Source organism: Mirounga angustirostris, unplaced genomic scaffold (genome assembly GCF_029215605.1).
Source record: "Mirounga angustirostris isolate CCGP_5_RB_7025 unplaced genomic scaffold, mMirAng1.0.hap1 SCAF_11, whole genome shotgun sequence".
Classification (NCBI taxonomy): Eukaryota; Metazoa; Chordata; class Mammalia; order Carnivora; family Phocidae; genus Mirounga; species Mirounga angustirostris.
This window is the reverse complement of record NW_026991719.1, coordinates 125,545,841-125,568,654: the sequence shown is the minus strand read 5'-3', so window position 1 is coordinate 125,568,654 and position 22,814 is coordinate 125,545,841. Positions and strand designations below refer to the sequence as shown.

At 57.7% G+C, this 22,814-nt stretch overlaps 2 protein-coding genes across 6 annotated transcripts in view; one reads left to right on the top strand and one right to left on the bottom strand.

Annotated features, from left to right (window-relative positions):
- Positions 1-420: 420 nt before the first annotated feature.
- On the bottom strand, positions 421-20,105 carry ABCD1 (ATP binding cassette subfamily D member 1). Its single transcript, XM_045883950.3, has 10 exons — positions 18,790-20,105; positions 15,948-16,128; positions 10,003-10,145; positions 9,746-9,914; positions 9,153-9,247; positions 6,167-6,312; positions 5,716-5,861; positions 3,584-3,668; positions 3,239-3,364; positions 421-3,142 (listed from the first exon to the last, which is right to left on the bottom strand). Exons 1-10 carry the CDS (start codon positions 19,687-19,689, stop codon positions 2,932-2,934), a joined length of 2,202 nt encoding a protein of 733 aa, XP_045739906.1. The 5' UTR covers positions 19,690-20,105; the 3' UTR covers positions 421-2,931.
- Positions 20,106-20,436: 331 nt separating this feature from the next.
- The window catches only part of BCAP31 (B cell receptor associated protein 31), a 30,297-nt gene continuing 27,919 nt past the window's right edge, over positions 20,437-22,814 (top strand). For 2 of the 5 annotated variants that reach the window (XM_064574707.1, XM_045883965.3), the window contains exons 1-2: positions 20,437-20,545; positions 21,792-21,927. In XM_064574707.1, the coding sequence (XP_064430777.1) occupies positions 21,836-21,927 (92 nt within the window). In that variant the 5' untranslated portion in view covers positions 20,437-20,545; positions 21,792-21,835. Of the gene's footprint in view, positions 20,621-20,998; positions 21,022-21,791; positions 21,928-22,814 lie in introns of those variants that run through there. The other 3 variants (XM_064574706.1, XM_045883980.3, XM_064574708.1) reach the window with 3 other exon arrangements.

Genomic DNA, 22,814 nt, shown 5'->3' with positions numbered 1-22,814 from the left:
GTATTTGCCGGCTATGTCTTTCCATCTGTATCAATTACGGTTTGGTGGAAGACCACAGAAACATTCTAACTATGTAACTTAAAAAGAAAAAGGATTTATTATCAGGTAGGGACAACTTCAACAATCTTGGGAAGAAAAGGAGGAACAGCTCCTAGCCCCCTCTGAATTTGCCACCTCTCCTGGGATCAAGAATAAATCTTAACCCCCAAATTCAAGTAAAATGTAGGCTATTTCCCATCCCCCAGATGAAACGCCAGGCACCTCCTCTCCAGGTTGTCTCCTTGTATCTTCAACCACCACCTGTTCCTCCTCCAGCTAAGGGTGCCATTGCCCACCTGGCCACCTAAGACAGAGCCCAAGGGTCACCTTGACTACCTCTCTCCACTACCCCAAGTCTGACCCCCCCACCCCGACTTTCTTCTAGTCTCTCTCTAATACGCCCGGGATTTCAAGCCTCAGCACATCTTGCCTGGGCTGCTTTAAATGGTTACTCACTCATCTACGCCTCTATCACCTATCATCTCTCTCTATGTATCATCTCTCTATTATCTATCATGTATCATCTAGCTATCATCAATCACTCAATGTACCTGTCATCTATTATCTATAGATCTATTTTTTGAGGTGACATTTTTTTTTAAAGATTTTATTTATTTATTTGAGACAGAGAGAATGAGAGATAGAGAGCATGAGAGGGAGGAGGGTCAGAGGGAGAAGCAGACTCCCTGCCGAGCAGGGAGCCCGATGCGGGACTCGATCCCGGGACTCCAGGATCATGACCTGAGCCGAAGGCAGTCGCTCAACCGACTGAGCCACCCAGGCGCCCTGAGGTGACATTTATTACAGCCACAGTGTTGTGTAACCCTCACCTCTACAGTTCCAGAACATTGCCCCAAAAGGAAACCCAGCCCCTGGCAACAACTCATCTGCTTTGTGTCTCTATAGATTTGCCTATTCTGGATGTTTCCTACCAATGAAATCACACGGTATGTGGTCTTCCATGTCTGGCTTCTTTCACTCAGTGTCACGTTCTTACAGTTCATCCACACTGTAGCAGAGGTCAGAACCACACTCCTTTTTTTAGCCGAATAGCATTCCATTGCATAGAGAGACCACATTTGGTTTATCCATTCATGTTGGTGGACTGCTGGGTTGTTTTCACTTTTTGATTATCACCAACAGCCCTGTTACGAACATTCACATCTAAGTTTTTGATTGAACACCTATTTTCAGTTCTCTTGGGTTTAAGCCTAGGAGTGAAGTGCTGGGTCCGTGCTTAGCTTTCCACAATGGCTGCTCCATTCCCCTTCCCACCAGCAGTGGACAAGGACCGAGCTGTGCGCTCTTGCCTCCCTCCAAAGCCTCCATATCGCCCACCGTGGGCATAACTGCATCTTGTCTCCATCCTGCCAAACACCCTTTGGTGGCTTTTCGTTGCCTCCGAAGTCAGTCCAGGCTCCGTGGCATGGCCCCAGCACCTCCCTTCCTCTGCCTTCCGCACCACACTGATGTCCTGCGCCTTGCTCCTGATTCACCTCTGGGCTTTCCCTCTTCCTAGAAGGGAATTCCCTTCCAGCATTCCCTCTTCCTAGAAGGTCCAGAACTACATCTTCCCCGCTCCCCTCTGCCCCACAGGGTCAGGACTCCTCCTCCTCTGTGCCCGCCACCCAGCCCACTTTGCAGCTCGCTGCTTCTCCCCCAGTGTCTCTCGGGATGTTCCTCATGTGGGGACTGGGCAGCAGCCCCCTCCTCTCCACCCCAGCACTGGGCCCAGGATTGGTCCAGAGTCCCAGTTGCCAATATTTTTGTGAGAAGTTGCTAAATCTATCTCCCCACTGGAGAATATGCTGAGCTGTCTTTGGGTGGGGGCGGGGGTTGAGGTTACTCCTTCCACCCCAGGTGACCTGATGCCCCTCCCGAGCTCCTCCCCAGCCCTGCCAGACAAAGAGGCCAGGAGGCAGGACGGCACTTTCTGCGGGAGGCTTTTACTGAGGGATTGAGGGATGCTCCCCGGCCAGGTGGCTGAGGATCTGGAAAGGCACATGCGGTGGCTGTGGTGGGGTCTCCCTCTCGGGTGGGGCCTGGCTTTGCAGATACAGCTCCCCTGGCTGACCCCTCTTTGGCACTGAGCTGGGCGCACAGGTGCCCTCATGCCCGGCAGCCCCAGCACCCGGTTCCCCCTTCAGTGGCCTGTACCCCCCACCCCCACCCCACGGAGGTGGCTGGCAGTGTAGGCTGGTGGGGCGACAGGCTGCCGGGGGCTGGCTCAAGGGCCAGGCCATCTGTGGGAGGACGGCGGCCCCGGCCGCCTCCGCTGCTGGCTGGGTGCTCGTGTTGGCAATCGAGATGGCCCCAAACAGGAATCCAATAAATTAGCTTGGAGAAGGAAAGGAGGCTAGGGGCAGGGGCTCCATTCTCACCATCGCTCGCGAGTGCTGTGCAATCCTTCCTCCCGTGGCAGGGAGAAGGGGCGCACGTGAGGGGCCCCGTCTGGCTGTGGGTTCTGTCTGGCTGTGGGTTCTGTCTGGCTGTTTCTATGGCAGGAAGGGTGTCCTGTGGGGTGGGAGCCTCAGTGGGCCATTTGGGCCGTAGCCACGGATGGCCCGTGGGGTCTCCAAGGGACTGAAGAGGAGGGCATAAGGGGGACTGCAGCGTCAGGAGGGCAGGCCCCCCGCCCCATGCAAGGCTCCGCACAGACTGGCTGGCGCTGTGAGCTGGGGGCTCCCCTCCACCCTTCCCCCTCCTGGAAGAGAAGAAAGTCCCATCTGCGCCGCCCAGGGACAGGCACGTGGTTTTGCTGGCAGTCCTCTAGGCAGGGCAGGCCTGCGGCCAGGAGGCCTGGGAGGGAAAGGCATGCAGGGCAGGCCTGCGGCAGGGCCAGGTGCGGGGCGGTGGGCAACTGCTGTGGTTTCCTCCATGTGGGCCCAGGGCTCAGGGCGGAGCAGCACCCTGGAGGAGCCCAGAGCCTTGGCCCAGGATCTGGCAGAGCTCCTGGAGGCGCCGCTGCATCTTGGGGATGCCCGCTAGCTGCTGCTCGAGCCGCTGCTTCTCCTCGGTCAGGCTCAGGCGAGCGGCGGGGTCTAGCTTCTCGAACTTCCAGCCACCCTCCCCGTCAAACTGCAGCAAGTGCGTGTGGTACTTCCTAGGCCGGGAGAGGAGCGGAGGCCGTTGAGCAGGAGACACTTGCCTGGCCTCCTCCTCCCCAGCCACCAAGCAGGCAAGGAGGGGGGGCACCTACCACAGGGAGGGCCGGTGGGTGATGGAAAGCAGGGCAATGCCAGCGTCCTTGGCCGCCTGGAAGATCTTGCCTTCCACGTCGATGCTCACGGCGCTGGTGCACTCATCCAGGAGGGCGTACTTGGGCCTGGGGCGGGGGAGGGGGCAAATGCGCTAGGCTGTGGACCCTCCTTCACAGAAGCCTTGGCCTGTCCCCTCCCCCCCCCGCCCTGTGGGAACCCTGACCTGCGTACTGATTGTGCTTCTTGTGGCCACTGCTGGCTGGGCCCAGGCCGGGGTGAGGCCTCCTAATGGCCACAGGGCCCCTGGCTGTCCCACTCAGCCCCCTGGGGAACACCCGGCTCACCTGTGGTAGAACATTCGGGCCATGCCGATTCTCTGCTTCTCACCCCCCGACAGCACATCCTTCCAGTCACACACGGCCTCCCAACCTAGGCAAGGGACAAGGGGCTTCCCTGTGCAGGACCCAGACCCAAGGGCAGTGGGAGGGGCTGAAGAGACTGGTGAGAGTGGGATACGGGGGCATATGTGACTTTGGAGAAGGCTGGCCCCTGGGTCCATGTGCCCTGGATGCTTATCTATCTGGAGGTGATACTTTAATAGTCAAAAAAGACTTGTGAACAGAATTGTGTCCCCTCCAAAAAAAAACGATATGTGGGCATCCGGAGCCCGAGGACCTCGGCACGTGACCTTATTTGGAGACACGGGCTTTACAGAGGGGACAGTTACCACGAGGTCACGAGGGCGGGCCCCAATCCAGCAGGACTGCGTCCTCATGAAAGGGGAGAACTGGAAACAGACACGCACAGAGGGAAGGCCTCGGGCAGACACAGAGAGAGGACTGCCGCCCACAGGCCGAGGACGCAGGCCTGGAACGGCTCCTCCCCTCCCGCAAGGGACCGACCCTGCCCGCTCCCGGCTCTTGCGCTTCGGGCCTCCAGAACGGGGACACGAGACGGTTCGGCTGGCTGAGCCGCCCTGGTACCGTGTTGCAGCAGCCCCAGCAGATGCCCGCAGGACCTAAGAGAATGCTAACGAACAGCCAGCCGGTGCTTCCATCCCTAGGCAGCAGGCAGTCGTGGCAGAGCCCCGGGGATGGCTGCTGGGGTCTCTCCAGAGGGCTTCTCACCCGCAGCAAGTCCGAGCAGAAACGAATCCTTACGTCCTACCTCCGCTCCGTCTTCCCATGGGACTAGAAGTTGTGTCAAGGCATAGGGCCACCCACAAAAAAGACTCTGCTCCGTAGCTTGCCTTGAGGTGAGGTGTGACCATGGAACTGAATTCCGGCCAATAGGGTGTAAGTGTGTTACACATGTGTCAGCTTTTGGAACTTTCTTTAAAAGACAGATGACAGGTACCCTTGGTTCTTCCCCCCCTTTCCCCTTTCTCTGTCCCATGGCCTGGGATGTGATGTGATAGCCGGAGCAGCCATCTTGGATCATGAGATGACTTCAGGAATGGAGGGCCCACAGAGCTGAGTGACCTGAGGGGCCTTCACAGAGCTGGGCTGCCTCCGTCAACTGTGGCCTGCTTTCCTCAGGACTTTTATGTCACAGTAAGATAAACTTGTGAATGATGTTAAGCCACTGTTGTGGGGACGGGGTTCTGTTACTCCCAGCTGAACTCAATGCTGATAGGTTGTGATGGTAGGCCCCGGGGGCCCAGGGCACTCCTGGAAGATAGGAGGAGGGGTGCACTCCCGGGCCCAGGGTGGCTGGTCAAGCTCCCCCCAAGTGATGGAGGCAGGAAGTTAAACCTGCTTTTCGGATTTCACTAAGAAAATTGAGTCCAGCCCCACCTTGGTTTCCCCCCACCCTGCAGCTGGGCTGCCCTCCCCTCCTCCCCCTCTCTGGGCACAGCAGGCATTTGCAGACAAACCTGGTAAGCCCCTGACCAATGCCTTCTCTTGCTACCAGCCTGTCCCTCCAGTCCTGCAGGCTCCTTTCCAGGGGATGGCACCTCCCAGGCTCAAGCCAGAAACCCAAGCGTCCCCTCTGGCTCTGTCCTGCCTCCCATGCTAGAGGCTCGCTGCACACACACCCTGGGCTCACCTTCTCCCCAGCTGCCCTGCTCATGCCCAGGGTCTGTCCTCTTGCTCAAATGTGACACCAACCTGTCACTTCCCTGCCTAAGGTCTTCCAAAGGCTTCCTTCACTGTCAGGGCAAGCCCGGGCCCACAGGGCCCTCCCTGCCACTGAGCCCCAGAGCCTGGAGAGGGTGTCCAGGGCCAAAATGAGCGCCTCCTGCTGGACACCTCCTGCTGTGCCTGGCCTCCCTGGCCTAGGGAGCTCAGGGCTGCCCTGATGGGTGGGGCTTTCTTGGGCACCTAGCACTTTGGACTCCTGGATGTCAGGGTCATCTTCACCCCTCGGGGGCCAAGAGGGAGGCAGGGGCGAGGGTGACAGCAGATTCCCCAGCGGAATCTTGGGACAAGGGCAACCAATCTAGGGCTCCCTCCCTGGCCGCGTCCTCCCCTACCTCCTTCCCGCTGCAAGATGTGGTTCAGGTGCACGATGTCCAGAATGGCTTCCAGGTGCCGCTCCGAATAGCCTTTCCTTCGCATGTCGTCCACGGAGTCTGGGTAGATCACCTGGTCCCGCAAGGAGCCCACGGACATGTAGGGCCTGCCGGAATGCCGCACGTCAGCAAGGGCGGGCCTGGCCCTACCTCCCTGCCGAAGCCCTGCGCCTGAGCAGGCTCTGTCATGGGCCCCGGCCGCCGGGGGGCAGGGCCGACTCGAAGCCCGCAGACCCCCCCACCAGCCGCCCTGCATGCACAGCCCCACACCGTACACGCATCACACGGCCACGGCCGGACGGCAGGGGGAGGCCCCGTCGCCCCTCGGACGCTGTGCTCCCCTGATGCCCCAAGCCCTGCCATCTCCGGGGTGGGAAGGGGCAGGGGCCAGGCTCCGTCCCCGCCCCCTCACCTCTGAGGGATGTAGAACATGCGCTGCGGCGGGGGCTTGTAGAGCACGCCACCGTACGTGGGCCAGAGGCCGCCAAGGATCCGGAAGAGAGAACTCTTGCCACAACCGTTGGGGCCGGTGATGAGCAGGTGCATGCCCTCTTCCACCTGTGGAGGCAGCGCTGGTAGCCGGCAGAGGGGGCCTGCATGGACCTCCCTCCTCCCAGCGGTGGCCCACGCTCGGGTCCGCACCCAGGCCGGGAGGTGGGCCACTCTCAGTCTCTTGGTAAGGGACAGCGGGGCCTGAGGAATGACGTCTGGCATCCGGAGCCCCAACCAAACACCTGTTTTGGGTCCTGGCCTGGCCCCTAAGCCCCTGACATGCACCAGAGAGCATGGGGCCAGCATGAGGAAGGCCCCAGAAGGCCAATGTCACCCTCTCTCCCCTGCCGTCCCACGTCACTAGGACTCCCAGTGTCTTCGCTTCCCCAGCAGACTTGCTCTCCCTTGAGGAACGGTCCCGGGAAAGGTGCTTTCTTTCGAGTTCTAGGTGGACAGTACAAACCCCCAACTCTGTCTGTTCCTAATGCCTGGCCAATCCTCCTGCCCTCGTGGGCCTCTCTCTGTCCCCACAGGTACTAGGGCGCTGGGCAGATGCCTCTGTGACCCCTGGGCTCAGCGTCAAGGGCCTCAGGCTCCCCAGTTAGCCGATTACATGGTGCCCGCTGGTCTTATGGAAATGCCTGCTGGAAGAAAAAGGCCAGCTGAGCTTGGGGGGGAGTGTGCAAGAAGGAGGGGGTCAGACGGCAGGGCACCCGGGGCACAGCCCCCTCCCCCATCGCCATGGTGAGTTCCGCTCTCGCAGGATTGAGCGGTGCCCCCAAGACCTCAGAGTGTGACCTTATTCGGAAAAAGAGACTTTGCCAATGTAATTAGCTAAATTTCGATGAGGTCCGGGGCACCCGGGTGGCTCCGGCGGTTGAGCCTCTGCCTTCGGCTCGGGTCATGATCCCGGGGTCCCAGGATTGAGCCCCGCGTCGGGCTCCCTGCTCAGCGGGAGGCCTGCTTCCCCCTCTGCCTGCCCCTCCCCCTGCTTGTGCTCTCTCTCGCTCAAATAAATAAATCAAAATCTTTAAAAAAAAAAAGATTCTATTAAAAAAAAAATTTAGATGAGGTGTTCCTGGAGTGGGTGGGCCCCTAATCCAACGTGACTGGTGTCCTTATCAAAAGGAGTCATTTGGACACAGAGACATGCACACAGGGAGAAGGCCATGTGAGGAGGAGGGCAGAGATTGACGTGAGGCTTCCGCAAGCCCAGAAACACCACTGATGGCCAGTAAAGCACCCAAACTCGGAGGGGGCCTGAAGCAGACTCTCCCGCAGCACCCCAATTTGGCCTTCTGGCCTCCAAAACGGGGAGAGAAGCCACTCCTGCTGTTTGAGCCCCTCACTGTGTGGTCCTGTTACACTGTAAATGCCCTCGCGGGGGGTGGGGGGGATGGGCCTCCCTCTTCCATGATTGATGTACAGGGGCCAGTGTGTCAGGCCTGGCTCTCCCCCAGTCAGCCAGCCTCCCTGGTCCCCTTCCCTGTGCCTCTCCCTCTTCCGCCAACCTTCTTGCCCCACCGCCTGGCAGATCATGACTGGGAACTGCTCCCCTGCCTTCCCCCACATCTCCCAGCCCCAGAGGCTGGCTTCCGCCTCGCCTCCCACCCCAGCTCTTCTGTCCCAGTCACCCGTCCTCACCCGGCCTTGCTCCCTCACCAGTTGCGCCCTGGTGAGCCAGGGCCCCTGGTCTTTGCCTACTTGGCTGCCACTGGGCCTGCAGGGAAATCGTTCGCCTTGGATGAACCAGCCATTGGTGGCTCCCTGCCACACCCCAAGAGTGGCCGCGGCCAGGGGCGATGGGGATCACAGCACTGTCCCACGTTGCCTGGGTAACGAAATGTGCCCGGCCTCCCGCTGGCTCTCAGGACCCCTCTCAGTGGATCGAGGAAAGGAGCCTCCACTTGCCTCTTCCCAGTAACTCCCCGCCCAGCCATGGCGCCAACGGACCCAGCTCTGCAGCCAGGCGCACAAGGCCCCAAGGTCCCCCAGCCCCATGCTCCTGCCACTTCACTACCTTTCCTCTGCCTGCCTGCTGGGGGACGCCTTCTTCCTCATGCTGCCCATCCACCCTGAGGTTCCTGGGTGAAGCTTCCGGTGACCTCTACTCGCCTCAGGGACGGGACCACCCTTCCTGTGGCCCCCATAGGATCCTGGGCAGCTAACTGGGGACCTTTGCAATGTTTAGGGGACCCGGCATAGGGCTTCCTGAGGGCAGTGCCCCTCCAGCTTACCTCTGGTTCCCAGTGCCCAGCCCAGGGATGAATGAATGACTCCCTCTCGCTTCTTACACTGACCCTGCCACCACAGGTCTCCTTCATTCCATCATTGCCTGACCCTGCCCAAAGCTCTGGCTAGGGACACAGGTGACTGGTGGGGGTTGGCCACCAGGGCTTCCTTCCCACAGACAGCCTCTGTAGTGGCTGAGAGCCCTCCCAGTGGGCCAGGCTGTTCCCAGCACACACCTACACTGGGGGCTTCTTGAAGCAGATGGGTGGGACCCTAAGCCCGGGTCACTGGAGGAATCTATTCCACCATAGTCGGAGTTGAACCTGAGTCCCCAAGTCCTGGGCTTCTCAGGGATGGGGGTGGGAGGTGGCAACGATGGGGCCAGGGCCAGGAGCCCTTGGATGACCCTTCGCTACTCTTGGTAATCGCTAGTCATTTTATGACTGCACTGTGACAGAACCAACAATCAGAGACATGTTCGCGTTTCACCTGGACCTTAGCCCACCTGCCAAGTGGATCTGGGGAATGACAACGTGTGCAGGCCCAGTAGGCCAGACACCAAAGGTTGGGGCTTGCAGATGCAGAAGGCCAAGCCCAGGGTCCTGTAGCTCAGCCCAGCTCAGCCAACACTCCTGGGTCAGGCAACCCCCCCCCCAGTCCCATACTTGACCTACCCTGATATTGAGACTGGCCACCACCACCTCTCCCGTGGGCGTGATGATGGGGATGTTCTCACAAATAATTCCCTGTTCCACATCTACCACTTGGCCTGGAGAGAGAATGCAATGAGGGAATACAGGGAGCAGCAACACGCCCTCTGCCTTCTGGTGGATTCCACGTGCCCACCCCCCGCCCCCCCCCGCAATAGCACGCCAGTGTGTGGTCTGGGGCCCCTTGGGAATATGGTGGGTCTTCCGTGTCTGGTGCTGTGCTCTGGGCAGGGGAGGGGCCATGTCAATTCTCTGGCTTCTGGAACCTGAGGCATGGAGTCCACCCTTACGCTGTAAAACCCTCTGACACCGGCCCCTGCTGTGGTCTTGAACTTTCTCTTGCTGCCCACATGGGAGAGTGATCCCCTCTACTCAGGGACTGCATCTCCTTCTTTTGCAAAGAGAAATAAGAGAAATCTTGGCCAGAGCCCTGGGAAGGCACGGGCAAGTGAGGGGCTTGGCTGGCAGCTACTGCTCTGGGAAAGAAGGTTGCAGGGGCACAGCTCAAAGACCCAGCCTTCTGGGGGGGGGGGCGCCTGGGGGGAGGGTGCCCTTACCTCGGATCTGCAGGGGCCCCTCTACATGGACACCAGACCTGGCCACAGCCCCGGGCCCTGCCTGAGGGTCCTCCGGCTCCCCGGGCCTCTTGAAATGGCAGTGCTGGACATCTTCGAATACCTGGAACATCTCGTATACTCGGGCTGTGTAGCCGGCCAGCTCTGTCACCTGCGGGGAGGGTGACCCTGGCTCAGACGCTACCAGCTGGGGGAGGGGTGGAGGCATGGCGGGGGGAGCGGTGCTGGGTGGGGGGTACCTCCTTGTAGGATGACATGATCCGCTCGATGGCATCCGCAGCAGCTGTGAGGAGGTTGCGGGCAATGGTGAAGGCCTCTGTGCGCTCGCTCACGAGCTCCTCCTCCTTCATCTCCAAAGCTGCCTTCTTCACTGCCTCCAAGTCTACGCAACACAGTGGGAAGGAGGGGACCGTGGAAAATCAAAATGGACTCACTAGGGGAAAGGCGAATCTCTCCGGCAGATGGTGCTGGGACTACCGGGTGTCCACTTGCAAAAGAATGACCCCTACCTCACACCACCTGCAAAAACTAACTCATGGAAGAGCTAAGACTATAAAACTCTTGGGAGAAAGCAGCTGTACGTCTTTGTGAGCTCGGATTATGTATGGCACAGGCAACAGAAGCAAACCAGATAAATGAGCTTCATCAAAATTCAAACTTTTCGGGCATCCAAAGGAACCATCCAAAAAGCGAAAAGGCAACCTACAGACTGGGAGAAAACATCTGCAAATCACATATCCGATAAGGGTTTCGTATCCAGAATATGTAAAAAAACTTTTCCCATTCAGCAACAAAGAAAACCCAATGAAACCATGGGCAAAGGATCTGAATAGACAATTCTACTGTATTTCCTAGATCTCCAAATGGCCAATAAGCACATGAAAAGACGCTCAACATTATTAGTCATCAGAGAAACATAAATCAAAACCACAATGAGATACTACTTCACACCCACTAGGATGGCTGGTGGGGCTGTAAAATGGCGCAGCCCATGTGGAAACCGGTCGGCCAGTTCGCAAAAAGTTCGACAAAGAGTTACCACAGGCCCTAGCAATTCCACTCCCGGGTATGCATCCACGAGAAACAAAAAATACACGTTCACATGAAAACTTGTACACAGGTGATCACAGCAGAACTATTCGTAATCATCAAAAGGTGCAAATGACCCAAATGTCCATCAACAGACAGATGCATAAAGACACTGTGATACGTGTATATAGTGCAATATTATTTGGCCGTAAAAGGCAGTGAAGTGCCGATTCACCCTACAGTGTGGATGAACCTTGAAAACGTGATGCTGAGTGAGAGAAGGCCGACACCAAAGGCCACAGATTGTGTGATTCCATTCATGTGAAATGTCCATGAGAGGCCAACGATCCATAGCAACAGAAAGATGAGTCGGTGTTGGGGGCCGGGGAGTGCTGGGGAGGGAGTGACTGCTAATGAGTCTAGGGTTTCTTTCTGGGGTGATGATGATGTTTTGGACTTAGTGGTGATGGTTGCACAATTTCATCAATATATTAAGAACCACTTAATTAGGGGCGCCTGGGTGGCTCAGTCATTAAGCGTCTGCCTTCGGTTCAGGTCATGATCCCAGGGTTCTGGGATCGAGCCCCGCATCGGGTTCCCTGCTCCGCGGGAAGCCTGCTTCTCCCTCTCCCACTCCCCCTGCTTGTGTTCCCTCTCTCGCTGTGTCTCTCTCTCTCAAATAAATAAATAAAATCTTTTTAAAAAAAAGAACCACTTAATTACACACTTTAAAAGGCCGAATTGTATGGCATGTTAATTACATCTCAATAATCTGGATAAGAAATTGAGCCATTAGGCATTTGGCTTTCTTTTTGGGCAGAACCAGCTCCTTTCCCCTAAACTGTCCTCCCTCTGTCTTATACTAATGACGGCAGCCCCTCTCGGGGCACACCTGCACCTCATCATCCAACCCCCAGAGCTGTTGTACCCCCGAGTCTTTCTAACACAAATGTCCCTTTTGGACCTCCACTGTTACCCCCATTTCTCCCTTAGCTCACCCCTCGACACTGTATTCTGGGGCCTCTCTGAGAACGGTCATCCTTGATGCCTCTCTTTCTCCCTGGGAGCCTGTTTCTGTCTCGACTTGCTTTTCTGTTTCAGTCTAGACCCTGTGGCTGCTTACTTCAATCTCTTCTGTCAGTGGTTTTGACTCCCCTGACCCTTAGAGCTCCCGGGAAGGCAGGGCTTTCACACAAGGAATGTGCTGGAAATGGTGATGGGGAGCAAGGGGGCAGCTGACTCTGAGGGTCCTGAGATGTGGGAGAGTGAGCAGTGCCCACTGGAGTATCCAGGGGAAGCTGAGGCTCCTGGGGCCAAAGTGGTAGGAAGAAAAGTCCTGTGAAGGGCCCAAGGACTCTACCCAGGGGCATATGTCAATTCAAGGTGGAAGCCTCAGGGACATGATGGCAGGGGTGGGGTGGCAAGGGGCAGGAAGCCAGCTCAGGGCAGATGGCCTCCCGGGCAGTACCGGGTGGAAAAGGCATGGGATGGATGGCCTGACTGCCTTGCATTGCCTTTTCTTGGGCCTGAACCAGGAATCCAGGGAATAGGACGGGGTGGGGAGGGGGTTAATCCTGACAGTTTATGGTCCTGGGCCTGCCTTCCCACTGTGCCCCCCATTGACATAGCCTCCAACATGCAGGGGGGACATAAGCTGTCCTCCCCAGATGTCCTAAAAGCCAGAGAGGGACTACACACTAAGGGAAAGGGTTTGTAGTTGCTGGGGGCACCCTGGCAACAGCTGGTACCTCCCTGGAGACAGAACTGACTGCCCTCTGTAGTTTCCCTCAGAGGCTAAGGCAGCTAAGACCAGGGCCCAGGGGCAGGATGCCAGGCAAGCTGTTCAGGGCAAGGCCATTCTCCCTCTGGGCCCTCCAGCCTTGCAGCTCCAGCAGGCTAGAAGGGCAAAGGTATCGAAATTTTCCCCCACTGGTAAGTGTCTGCCTCCTCCTATAGGTCCCCAGGGCTTTCAGCCTCCTCGAAGCACCCAGAGCCCTCAGTAGTCCCCGGGTACTAGGGACACAGCAAGGACAAAACAGACAAAAATCCCTGCCTCCATGGAGCATGCACAGCCTAAAGTGGCAGAGTGACAATAAACGAAATAGAGAAGTAGAGCAGACAGGGTGTGTGGCGTTGGGAGAGCAGCGCGGCGGGGAAGGGGAAGAGGATGGTGGGGGCGGTGGTCTCGGCAGAGGAAAGAGGGTTCCTGGAAGAGCTAGTGGCGCTTGCGAGGGCCAGGGGGCAGAAGCACTGCTTCCGGGGAATAGAGAGGAGGCCAGCAAGACAGAAGAGTGAGTGTTTCACATTTTCACAGGTAACTAACTATAAAGGGCCATGAGGCCAGGGACAAGAGCTCATCTTCTTGGAATTGCCCACAAAGTCTGGTGTAGCAGAGTCTCCAGAAAGTCCTAGGCTTTCAGAGGAGGGAGAGGCCTTGGGGACTAGATGGGCCCCAAGGCCAGCTATAGAGGAAAGTAGCTGCAGGCGCTTCCTCATAAAAACCACAGGTCGGTTTCCTCGTGGGTGGATTCCCACGTTCCAGGCCAGGGGTGCTGACTGGGTCTGGCACCTGGGCCTAAATCAAGGCCACCCTTTATGTAAGGCCTTTGCGGTGGAAAGTAATAATCCCCCTCCATTTAGATCCTTCCCCTTGGGGGTTACCCAGAGAAGGACAGTTGAGGGTACAGAAAACCCAAGGTAGAGACACAAAGAGAGAGAGAATCAGAGACTTCGGCTCTGAAACAAGTCAGGCTCTCTCTCTTTACATGCAATTGAAAACCCTCTTACTGGACGCCTGGGTGGCTCAGTCAGTTGAGCATCTGCCTTGGGCTCAGGTCATGATCCCAGGGTCCTAGGATCGAGCCCCGCGTCGGGCTCCTTGCTCAGTGGGGAGCCTGTTTCTCCCTCTACCTGCTGCTCCCCCTGCTTGTGTGTGCGTGCTCTCTCTCTCTCTCTCAAAAAAATAAATAAAATCTTAAAAAAAAAATAAAACCCTTTTACTACCAAATTGCATAAAATATAACACCTTTAATTTTTTTAATTTTTAAAATAGATTTCGTTTTTTTTAAGTAAGCTTTACACCCAACATTGGAGCTCCAACTCACGGCCTGGAGATCAAGAGTCGCACGCTCCACCAACTGAGCCAGCTGGGGCTCTAGGTGCACTAAAGAAAAGGTCTCCTCTAAGAATCTGTAATTATGTGTCCGGAGTTAAAATTAATACCGTCTCCAAGTTCAGGAAGCCCTCTTCTCCAAGCTGAGAAGCTAAGGTAAAATGGCCTTCAAGTGATTAATTGCCTGGGCAGGCATGCGTGGCCCAAGCACAAGCAAATACACACCGTGCTGGGGAATGACCCCTCGGGTTAGGCCACTCAGGGCTCCCACGGAAGTCTGGTTGCAAAACCCACAGGGAAACAATCCACCATGAGTGAAGAGCAGCAGATGGAAGATAAGGCTGGCCTAGATCCCCAAGAATTCTGATAATCAAATCGTTGGATACAGACCATGGAGCATAAAAAGGAGCAGTCCAAAAGAGGAGAGAAGCAGACACTTACGAAAACAGTTTAAAATTCCTATTTGAAAAGAAAAATGTCTGTTTTCACATTTTTGTGTGAAAGAGAAGCAAATAGAACTTATAGAAATAGTCACTGAAATTGAAAAAAAAAATTCAAAGGGTGCCTGGGTGGCTCGGTCGTTAAGCGTCTGCCTTCGGCTCAGGTCATGATCCCAGGATCCTGGGATCGAGCCCCGCATCGGGCTCCCTGCTCGGCGGGAAGCCTGCTTCTCCCTCTGCCACTCCCCTGCTTGTGTTCCCTCTCTTGCTGTGTCCCTCTCTGTCAAATAAATAAATAAAATCTTTAAAAAAAAAGAAAAAAAATTCAAATCAGATGCTGCTGAAGAGAAAACGGATGGACCAGTGAGCATAAAAGATCTGCAGACAGTGCCCCTAATTCAGCACGGTGCTAGGTGGGAGACAGCCAAGTGGTGAAGAGTCGCAAAGGAAAGAATGAGAAGAAAAGAGTAAAAGGACAAGACCAAGGCAATATTTGAAAAGATAATAGCTGAGAAATTTCCGGAATGATGGAAAAATCTGAATATATGAAGGCCATACAACAAATCTCAAGCAGGACAAACAGACACCTACAGGTAAACACTTCATAGGGAAACTGCAGGATGCCAGAGAAGAAAGTCTAAAAGTAACCAGAGAGACAATGCAGGCTGCCAGAGGCACTGAAGCTGATAACAGATTGTCCAACAAAGACAATGGGATATTGTCAAGGGGCTGGGAGAAAGTAACTGTCCGCCTTGACTCCCACACCCAACTAAACTTTAGTCTGGGAAAAGAGTAAAATAAAGATGTTTCACACAACAAGATAATCTCAAAGTTCCCATGACGAAAGCCTTGCAGAAAGAACTTCTAGAAGATATCTATCTGGAAGAAGGAAACTGGGCTGTGGAAAAGGACCGGTGAGCACAGAAATCGGTAACCAAAGGGGTGAATTTAAACCCACATTGACCCAATAAAGCAATAGCCAGGCATCAGAACAACAGGAAAGCAAACTTGATGCTGAGCTCCAGCAAACATCAGTGTGGCTGGGCCCTGACTTAGAATGTTCTAAAGGACAAAATGGGAATCCTGATGACGCACTAGCTCAAGTGACAAGCTTGTCTCCCTTCACCCCCACCCTAGGCCTTAGGGCCAAGGTCTATACCCGCTGCAACCTACTAGAGTTGTTTTAGGCACAGGAAAGCCAAGGCCCAGGCGATGAAGGAGCTGAAGCTACTTCCCTATCCTCCCACTCCCGGGTCGCAGTGAGCCAAGGACAGGACCAGGTGGGCAAGGGTGCGTGCGTCTGAGGAAGGGACATAAGGGCTTCCTGATTCCCAGTCCCCAGCTCACTCACCCAGCTCAGCTGAGTGGTACCGAGGAGTGTGAAATGCTGTCAAGGGAAGACACACGCCAAGCAGAGGGCAACCAGGAGCTCCAGGAGAGTGTGACTTTTGCTGAGCTCAGGATACCGGCTGGGCCTCAAGGCCCTAGCAGAAGGCGCAGGTAGGTCAGCCAAGCCGCAGGGCCTCCCAAGCCTAGCACGTAGTGATCCAGGAGGACAGGAGAGGGTCCCTGCCCCCGCCCCTTTGGCAGCCGTGGCTCTCACCTGACTCCGAATAGCCGGGGGCAGTGATTATGGGCACGGCCACCATGAGCAGGCCCGAGGCGCTCCACACATACTTCATGAGGAACTGCTCCAGCATGATGTACCACAGGCGTTCCAGCAGGATAAGGTTAATCTGCGAAGCCAGGTCCTGGTAGGAGTGCTGCAGCAGGGCTAACTCCACCTGCGGGGGTGGGGGTGACAAAGAGAGACCAAAAGGCCTCATGGTAACTACCACAGGGGCCACAAGAGTCTCCAAGCACCACGCATACATGCTATGAAATTTGATGGCCAGGACAAGGTCAAGGGCTGGGGGTTACGACTGGGCCATATTTACAGGGGCCAGTTTTCAAGCTTTGGGACCACCTGATGTCATAGTACCAGGGGACAGTCGTAACGAAGAAGGGACTCGTCACCCCCACCTTCTGAGGCCCATTCCCATCCCTTCTTTCCACTACCTCTCTAGTTGGGACACTTACCATGCCCCTCTCTTTGCCCTGCACCGCTTCGGGACATCTTTGGGCAATTGCTGGGGGCTGCTGGCCTGAACTAAGCAAAGGGCAGCACAGGAAAGCAAAAGGCAGTACTTGGTTTAGAGGAACTCAGTTCCAGAGTCTCTACTTTGGCCCCGCCTCCCCAACCTGCCCAGGGTCCCCCTGGATGAGGACCCTACACTGCATTCTCCCACAGAAACCTGGAGGGCAGGCTCCCAAGCCAGCCCTGCCCTTCCCTCCCCATGCCCGCACTGGCCACACCACCCGCAACTTCAGGCTGCCGACACAGAGGTGGCAGGAACCGGGTCATGGCAGGGTGGCCATTAGGTTGTGGGTTTCTTGGCTCATTACAGGGGGGTGTGCCCCAGGCCTGCCTCCCACTGCCAGCTGAGCACAGCTGCCCAACCTGGCACCATCTCCTTTGTCCAGTACTTTCACACCTGACTCTCCACTTGACTCTCATCCCATGCAACAGTATGTGTACTCTCATGTCCACTGTACTGGGGACGCCAAAGCCCAAGAGGCAAAGGGACCTGCCCAAGCTCACACCGCTTGGAGGTAGCAAGAGGTGTGCAATTTGGGCCATCCTGGCAGAGCCATTAGGAGAGAACCAGATTCTCATAAATGACGCTTTGACCTACTAAGAAAGGTTTACCTTGCTCTCAAGCCAGCAAGAGTTTGCATGTATGTGTGCGCGCCCACACGCGAATGAAATCTAAATCAGCCTCCTCCCTGAGATCTCAATGAGAACAGAACACCGTGACGTCTGCCCTCCAGCCAGCCAGCCACCTCTGCCCTAACCTGTTGAATGGAGCCTGGGTCAGTGTCCATAGGGACATCAGCTGGCGGAACTGGGGCGAGCCACACGCCTGCACAGTAAAGGCAATCAACCCCCCCGTCCCCACGAGGACCCATCACCCCACACCACTTTCCAGCCCTTTAGCCGAGGTCAAAAGAGACAGGCTGCGGACATACACCAGGGCCCTCCTGCCCCCACCATCCTGGTCTGGCGCATGGACTGCCTTTGCATTTAGTCCAATCCTGGTTCCTGAAGTGAGCACGCCTCCTCTGAGCACCCTGGCAATCCAGGCTCGTGCTGGGAGCTGGCAGGAGTGCCCGCCGGGGCTGACAACGGAGCTGCGGATAACGTGCCAAGCGCCTCACCCAAGGCGGTGGCTGCCTGCCAAGGCCCTGCAGTCCGGCATGTGGGAGAGGAGATGGGTTGTGGCTGCAGACCAGGCATTTTCTCCTAATCCGGAGCCCGGCCTACACCCGGGATGCCCCCTCTGCCGAGTTTAGGGCCAAGCCTTTTTGTAAAAACATCACGGCCTCTGCCCACTGTGCAGCCAATGAGGCAAGGTCCGGGGACAAGAGGCCACCTGACAAAGACAGGACACACAGGCCTTCAGGAGGCGGGTGCCACCGTGCCCCTCCCTTGAGAAGCCCTCGGAAAGCAGAGAGCAGGGCCCGAGGCAGCTGCAGCCCCAGGCCGGAGGAAGGGGCGGGGCTGAGGCGAGATAAAGGGAACAGTGGCCCGGAGTAACCTTTCCCAGCACCAGGCTCCCGGCAGGCCTGGCCTGCTGGGGAGCTGCGCGCCGGCGACCCAGGCGGAAGGGCGGCCACGCGGGGGGTGGGGGGCAGGGTGGCTGCTGGGCGGGCAGGAAGTGCGTCCCGCCGCGCTGGCGGCCTGGGCCAGGCAGCCCCGGCCCGGGGCCTGGGGAGGCAGCCGAGCAGGTAGCCAGGCTGGCCTGCGGGCTCAGGTGGGGGAGGCTTTGACCCCGAGTACCTAGCGCTGCCACCGCTGTGGCCGCGGCGCTGGGTGCTGCTCGTTAACCCCCGCTTGGGCTGAGTCATGCCCATAATGCCAGCCTGCCTGGCCCACCAGCTTGGCCAGATGCTGGCCTTCAAAGGGCCCGGGGGGGGGGCACGAGGGGCCAGGCAGCAGGAGGCCGCGCGTCCCACTGTCCCTGCTCCCAGATGGCAGGAGCCTCCTCCTGGCTGGCTGTAGGAGTGGAGCAGGCAAGGAGCTCCAGCATCTGAAACCGCTAGGATCCACAACTCCAGGGCCAGGCCAACCACATGGAGGAGGAGAGGAAACAGAAGTGGCCTGGAGCAAGCCGGCAGCCGGCCCAGGGCAGTCCCCACCCAGCCTTCCTGCTTCTCCCTTTCTGAGCCTACGTCTGGGCTGCCCCAGGCCCTGCCGTCCCCAGTCTTCGTCTTCTGTGACCTCCCCACACCTCTGGCATTAGCCCCAGCCAGACCTGGACTTTCCACGCTGTCCATGGCTGCCCTGCCCCCTGGCCTCCCAGCCACAAGCTTTCTTCTGTGCCCAGTACCCCGACCTGCCCCACCTCGTGGCCCCCATAGAAGGCGATCTCCTCTGAGTTGGCCACCACTCGAGAGTGCATGTAGCGCAGCTCTCCCTTCCTCCGTGCCTCCTCTGCCACCAGCTCGCCAAACTTGGGTGAGAAGGCTCGCAGCACGTTGGCTGTGAGGAACACAACGAGGCCAGCAATGGCCGAGGGCCAGGCTGTGCCGGCCCCCCGGGAACGGGCTGCTCGAAGCAGGGTGTAGGCGGTCACAGCAACATCCAGGAGCGGCTTGGTGAGGTTGGAGTAGAGGTGGGCCACAGAGGCTGCAAAGGCCACCACGTCCTCCGTCAGGGACTGGTCAGGGTTGCGAAGCCGCCCGTCCATGTTGCTGACTCTGTAGTAGGTCTGCTGGGAGAAGTAAAGCCTGTAGGCGTGGGCCACTAGACGGCTGCGGAAAGACAGGGCCAGCTGGCCCTCTAGGTACCGGATGGCGCTGTTGATGAAGGTGGCAGGGAGAGCGATGAGGAGCCACTGCAGGAGCTGCCAGCCGAAGGCCTGTGGGTCCTTGCGCACGATGCAGCGGGCCAGCCGGCCGTCCAGGCGGGCCACATACACGGACAGGAAAGTCCGGCTCACCAGGGATGCCGAGTGCAGTGCCAGCAGCCCCGTCTCCCGGCACAGAGTCCTGGGGAAGAGCAGCCGCAGGAGGCCCAAGAGCCGCTGCAAGAACACCCGGTTCACGCCGGCCTTGGCCGCTGTGGCGCCAGAGACCTCCTGCGTGGACTCCCCTGCTGGTACCTGAGGGCCCCTGGTTGCAGCCAGGTATTGCCGCACCAAAGGGTAGATTTTGTGGGCTCCATAGGCCGTGAGGGCCAGGACCAGAGCTGTGCGCTTCAGCGTGGTCACCCGCGAGGACCGGGAGGTGGAGAGTACCGGCATGTCACCTGGGTTGGATGCACAGGGCTGGGACTGGTGCCTGAGGCAGAAGTCGAGGCAGGTGGCTGGAAGGGTTGTTGCTCTGACCCCCGGCTCCTTGTCTAGGCAACTGGAAACCTCGCAGTGGTCCCTGGGACTGTCGCGTTAGGCCACCGGGCCGGTGCTGGGGCCCCTGGTGCGGTGGGCTCGGGGCCCTCCAGGGTAGCGGCCTCTTCAGGCAGCCCGGGTGGAGAAACTTGTCAGGCCCCTAGCCCCTGGGGTCAGAGCCTCGGGGGGGAGGGGGGATGTCAGCAGAGAGGGCGTCTCTTCCTCTCCACCTCCTCCTCCGCCTCCTCCTCCTCTCCTGGTGGCGCCCCTCCCCGGGGCACCAGGCGCGTCCGTCCGCTCCGCAGCCTGGCTGAAGCCGACAGTGACTCCACCACCCACCCCTCCCCAGGGGCAAGTCGGGGGGGAAAGGGAGGAGGCGGAGGAGGGGCGGGAGGCGGAGCCCGGGCGCGGCGAGCCCCACCCCATTCTCGCCCCACGACTGGGCCCCGCCCCTTCCCCCAACCACTGAGACGTGGGAGGACCGCGCGGGCCAGAGAAGCGGGCCCTGGCTTTCCCGCCAAGGCCCCGCCCCTCACATCGGCGCGCCCCAGGCGCCTCTTCTCCTCCAGTCCTGGGCTTTGGAGCCTCGGCTCGGGGGCGGGGCGAAAACGGCCGTGGGCGGAGTCGTCGGGGCCTGGGTGCGGCTGGGAGCGGGGTGGGGTGGGTGCTTCCGGTTTCCGGCCGTGGGGGAAGGGGCGGGGCCAGGGTTGCGGTGGGAGCGTTTGGTGGTGGCGGCGGCAGCGGGGCGTGTGCGTTGGCTGTGGGAAGCTCGGTGAGCGTGCTTGCGCGCCTAGCTGGGCTGTGGGGCCACCCAGGTCGTCCGGGCTTTCGACGGGGGGCAGCGGCGGTTAGTGTGGAGAGGGCCCGGGGCCTCGGGCCGTGCCGGGAGTACGGGGGCAGGGCTGGGCGGGGCGGTGGCTGGAGTTGGGCTCCGGGGGCGTGAGGGCCGGCCGCGGGGCGAGGGGCGGTGGCAAAGCCCCTCGGGAGGGGCGGCCAGGGTGGGGCTCGGGGGAAGGCGTGGCGGCCTAGGGCCATGTCGAGGGGCCGCGCGGGTGGAGCGCGGGGGACTCGAGCCGGGTGGGCGGCTGTGGGCGACCAGGGCTGTCGGGAGGGGCTCCTCCGGCTTCTGAAAAGACCGTTTTTCTAGAGCTTTCTCTAGATGGGGCCTTGAGGTGCTTACTCGAGACCCGCATTTGCTCTTGGCCCCGACTCCCGCCCGGTAGGAGTCGCTCTTGTGGGCTTTCGGAGGTACTCCCGAGTTCTCCCACCGCATCCGAGGCCGACGCGGCGGCGTCGGGAGGCTTTTTTTTAGCCCGTGCTCTCGCCCCGGAGGGAGGCTGCAGGTTTTCTCTCGGCTTGATTGGAAAGGCTCGTGAGGGAAGGGCCTCCTGGTTTCCTTCGGAGGGGGGTGTGGGGGCGTCGCCGCTCTCGGAGAAAGTGCGTTACTGAAATACTGCCGCCCCGGGGCTGACTGGGAAGGGAGTGAGCCTGATGGATGTCGAGAATTTTCTCCCGTCTATATAATTTTTTTTAAAGATTTTATTTATTTGCGAGAGAGAGAATGAGAGAGAGCATGAGAGGGAGGAGGGTCAGAGGACGAAGCAGACCCCCCCGCCGAGCAGGGAGCCTGATGCGGGACTCGATCCCGGGACTCCAGGATCATGACCCGAGCCGAAGGCAGTCGCTTAACCGACTGAGCCACCCAGGCGCCCCCGTCTATATAATCTTTATTAACACTTTCCCAGTTAAGCGGGCATAAGGAGTTTGCTGAACTCAGTCGGAAAAGGAATTCGCCAGAAAGGTGGCTTTTAAGGCACATACTGGAAGGCAGCAAGTAACTGCGTCCTGGCAAACGGGAGTTTGTTAGGCCTTTGAGCACTGTTGGCCGAGTATCCCTGCCGAGCTGAGCCCAGTTTCAGCCAGTGGCTTAAAAAGACTGGAGTAGAGTGCTGTGGTAGAGGGTAAAGAGTGGCTGCCCAGCTCTCACAACAGCTTCTGTCCCTTTTGTGTCCTGTCAGGAAACAAGCGCACATCTCACTGTTGGAAACCTTCTAGCAACACGATGAGTCTGCAGTGGACTGCAGTCGCCACCTTCCTCTATGCAGAGGTCTTTGCTGTGCTGCTTCTCTGCATTCCCTTCATTTCTCCCAAAAGGTATGGCCTGTGGAGCAAGCAGGCAAGCAAAAGGGTGATTGTTGCTGAGCCCCATAGCTTCTCCATGCAGGGTTGGTAAGACCCTGGAATTGGGGCCAGATGGAAACAGGTAGAACCTGTCTGGGGTTGAGGTGGCAGGGGTTGTGTTTATTATTGCCAACCTTCCACACAGTTTTGCTTCGTCACATCTTCTTGAATTCCTTTCCTGTGCACGCTGCCGTCTGGCCTTCACCATGCTCCAAGAGGGAGAAGACCTATCTCTAGTTACGTTTCTGGGAATGCTGCCCTCCGCCTTCCCTTGGGTGCCTAGGGTTCAGGGGATGGCAATATGGCGCCTGGAAGACTTGCACCATGGGGTCATGTTGTAGCTGACTTGGTGACGTCTGTCCTCCCAACCAGTCCCACCGGCATTGCATAGTAGCCTCGTGAGCATTACTCAGCCTGTGAGAGGTGAAGCCATAGTCCTTTTAATGAAGAGAGGATCTGTCAAAGTTAATTGGAAGTTAATTTTTAATTACACATAATATATGAATATATTCTGATTTTAATTAGAAAATTATAAATAAGGCTAAATCTTCATAGGTATTTTAAAAAACTTTTTAGACAAAAATATAGATCTCTGATACAATAAAATAGGAAGAACATGATATTGTCTAAGAAGTACTCTTGGCAAAAGCCAGATCTGAATCTCTTCACACTTTACACAGTTCAGAGGAAATGTAGAGACAGAGGCATTTTGGAGCTGTAATCTGGACAGCTTTGTAAGACCGACAGCCTGGTTTCTGCAAAAAGTGGATTGGGAAAGAAGACAGAAGAGGGTGAGGAGCGATTGAAGCTACTTATCAACTAAATGCACAGTCAGAACCTTGTCAGTTCAGATTTAAACA

What these genes read in the sequence shown, in the direction of transcription:
- ABCD1 (XM_045883950.3), bottom strand. Translation starts at nt 19,689, where the DNA reads ATGCCGGTACTCTCCACCTCCCGGTCCTCGCGGGTGACCACGCTGAAG. An exon ending in TGGCCAGTCTCAATATCAGG is followed by an intron (nt 6,313 to 9,152) that starts GTAGGTCAAGTA and finishes CTGCCTCCACAG; the next exon opens with GTGGAAGAGGGCATGCACCT. An exon ending in ATGTTCTACATCCCTCAGAG is followed by an intron (nt 5,862 to 6,166) that starts GTGAGGGGGCGG and finishes GCATTCCGGCAG; the next exon opens with GCCCTACATGTCCGTGGGCT.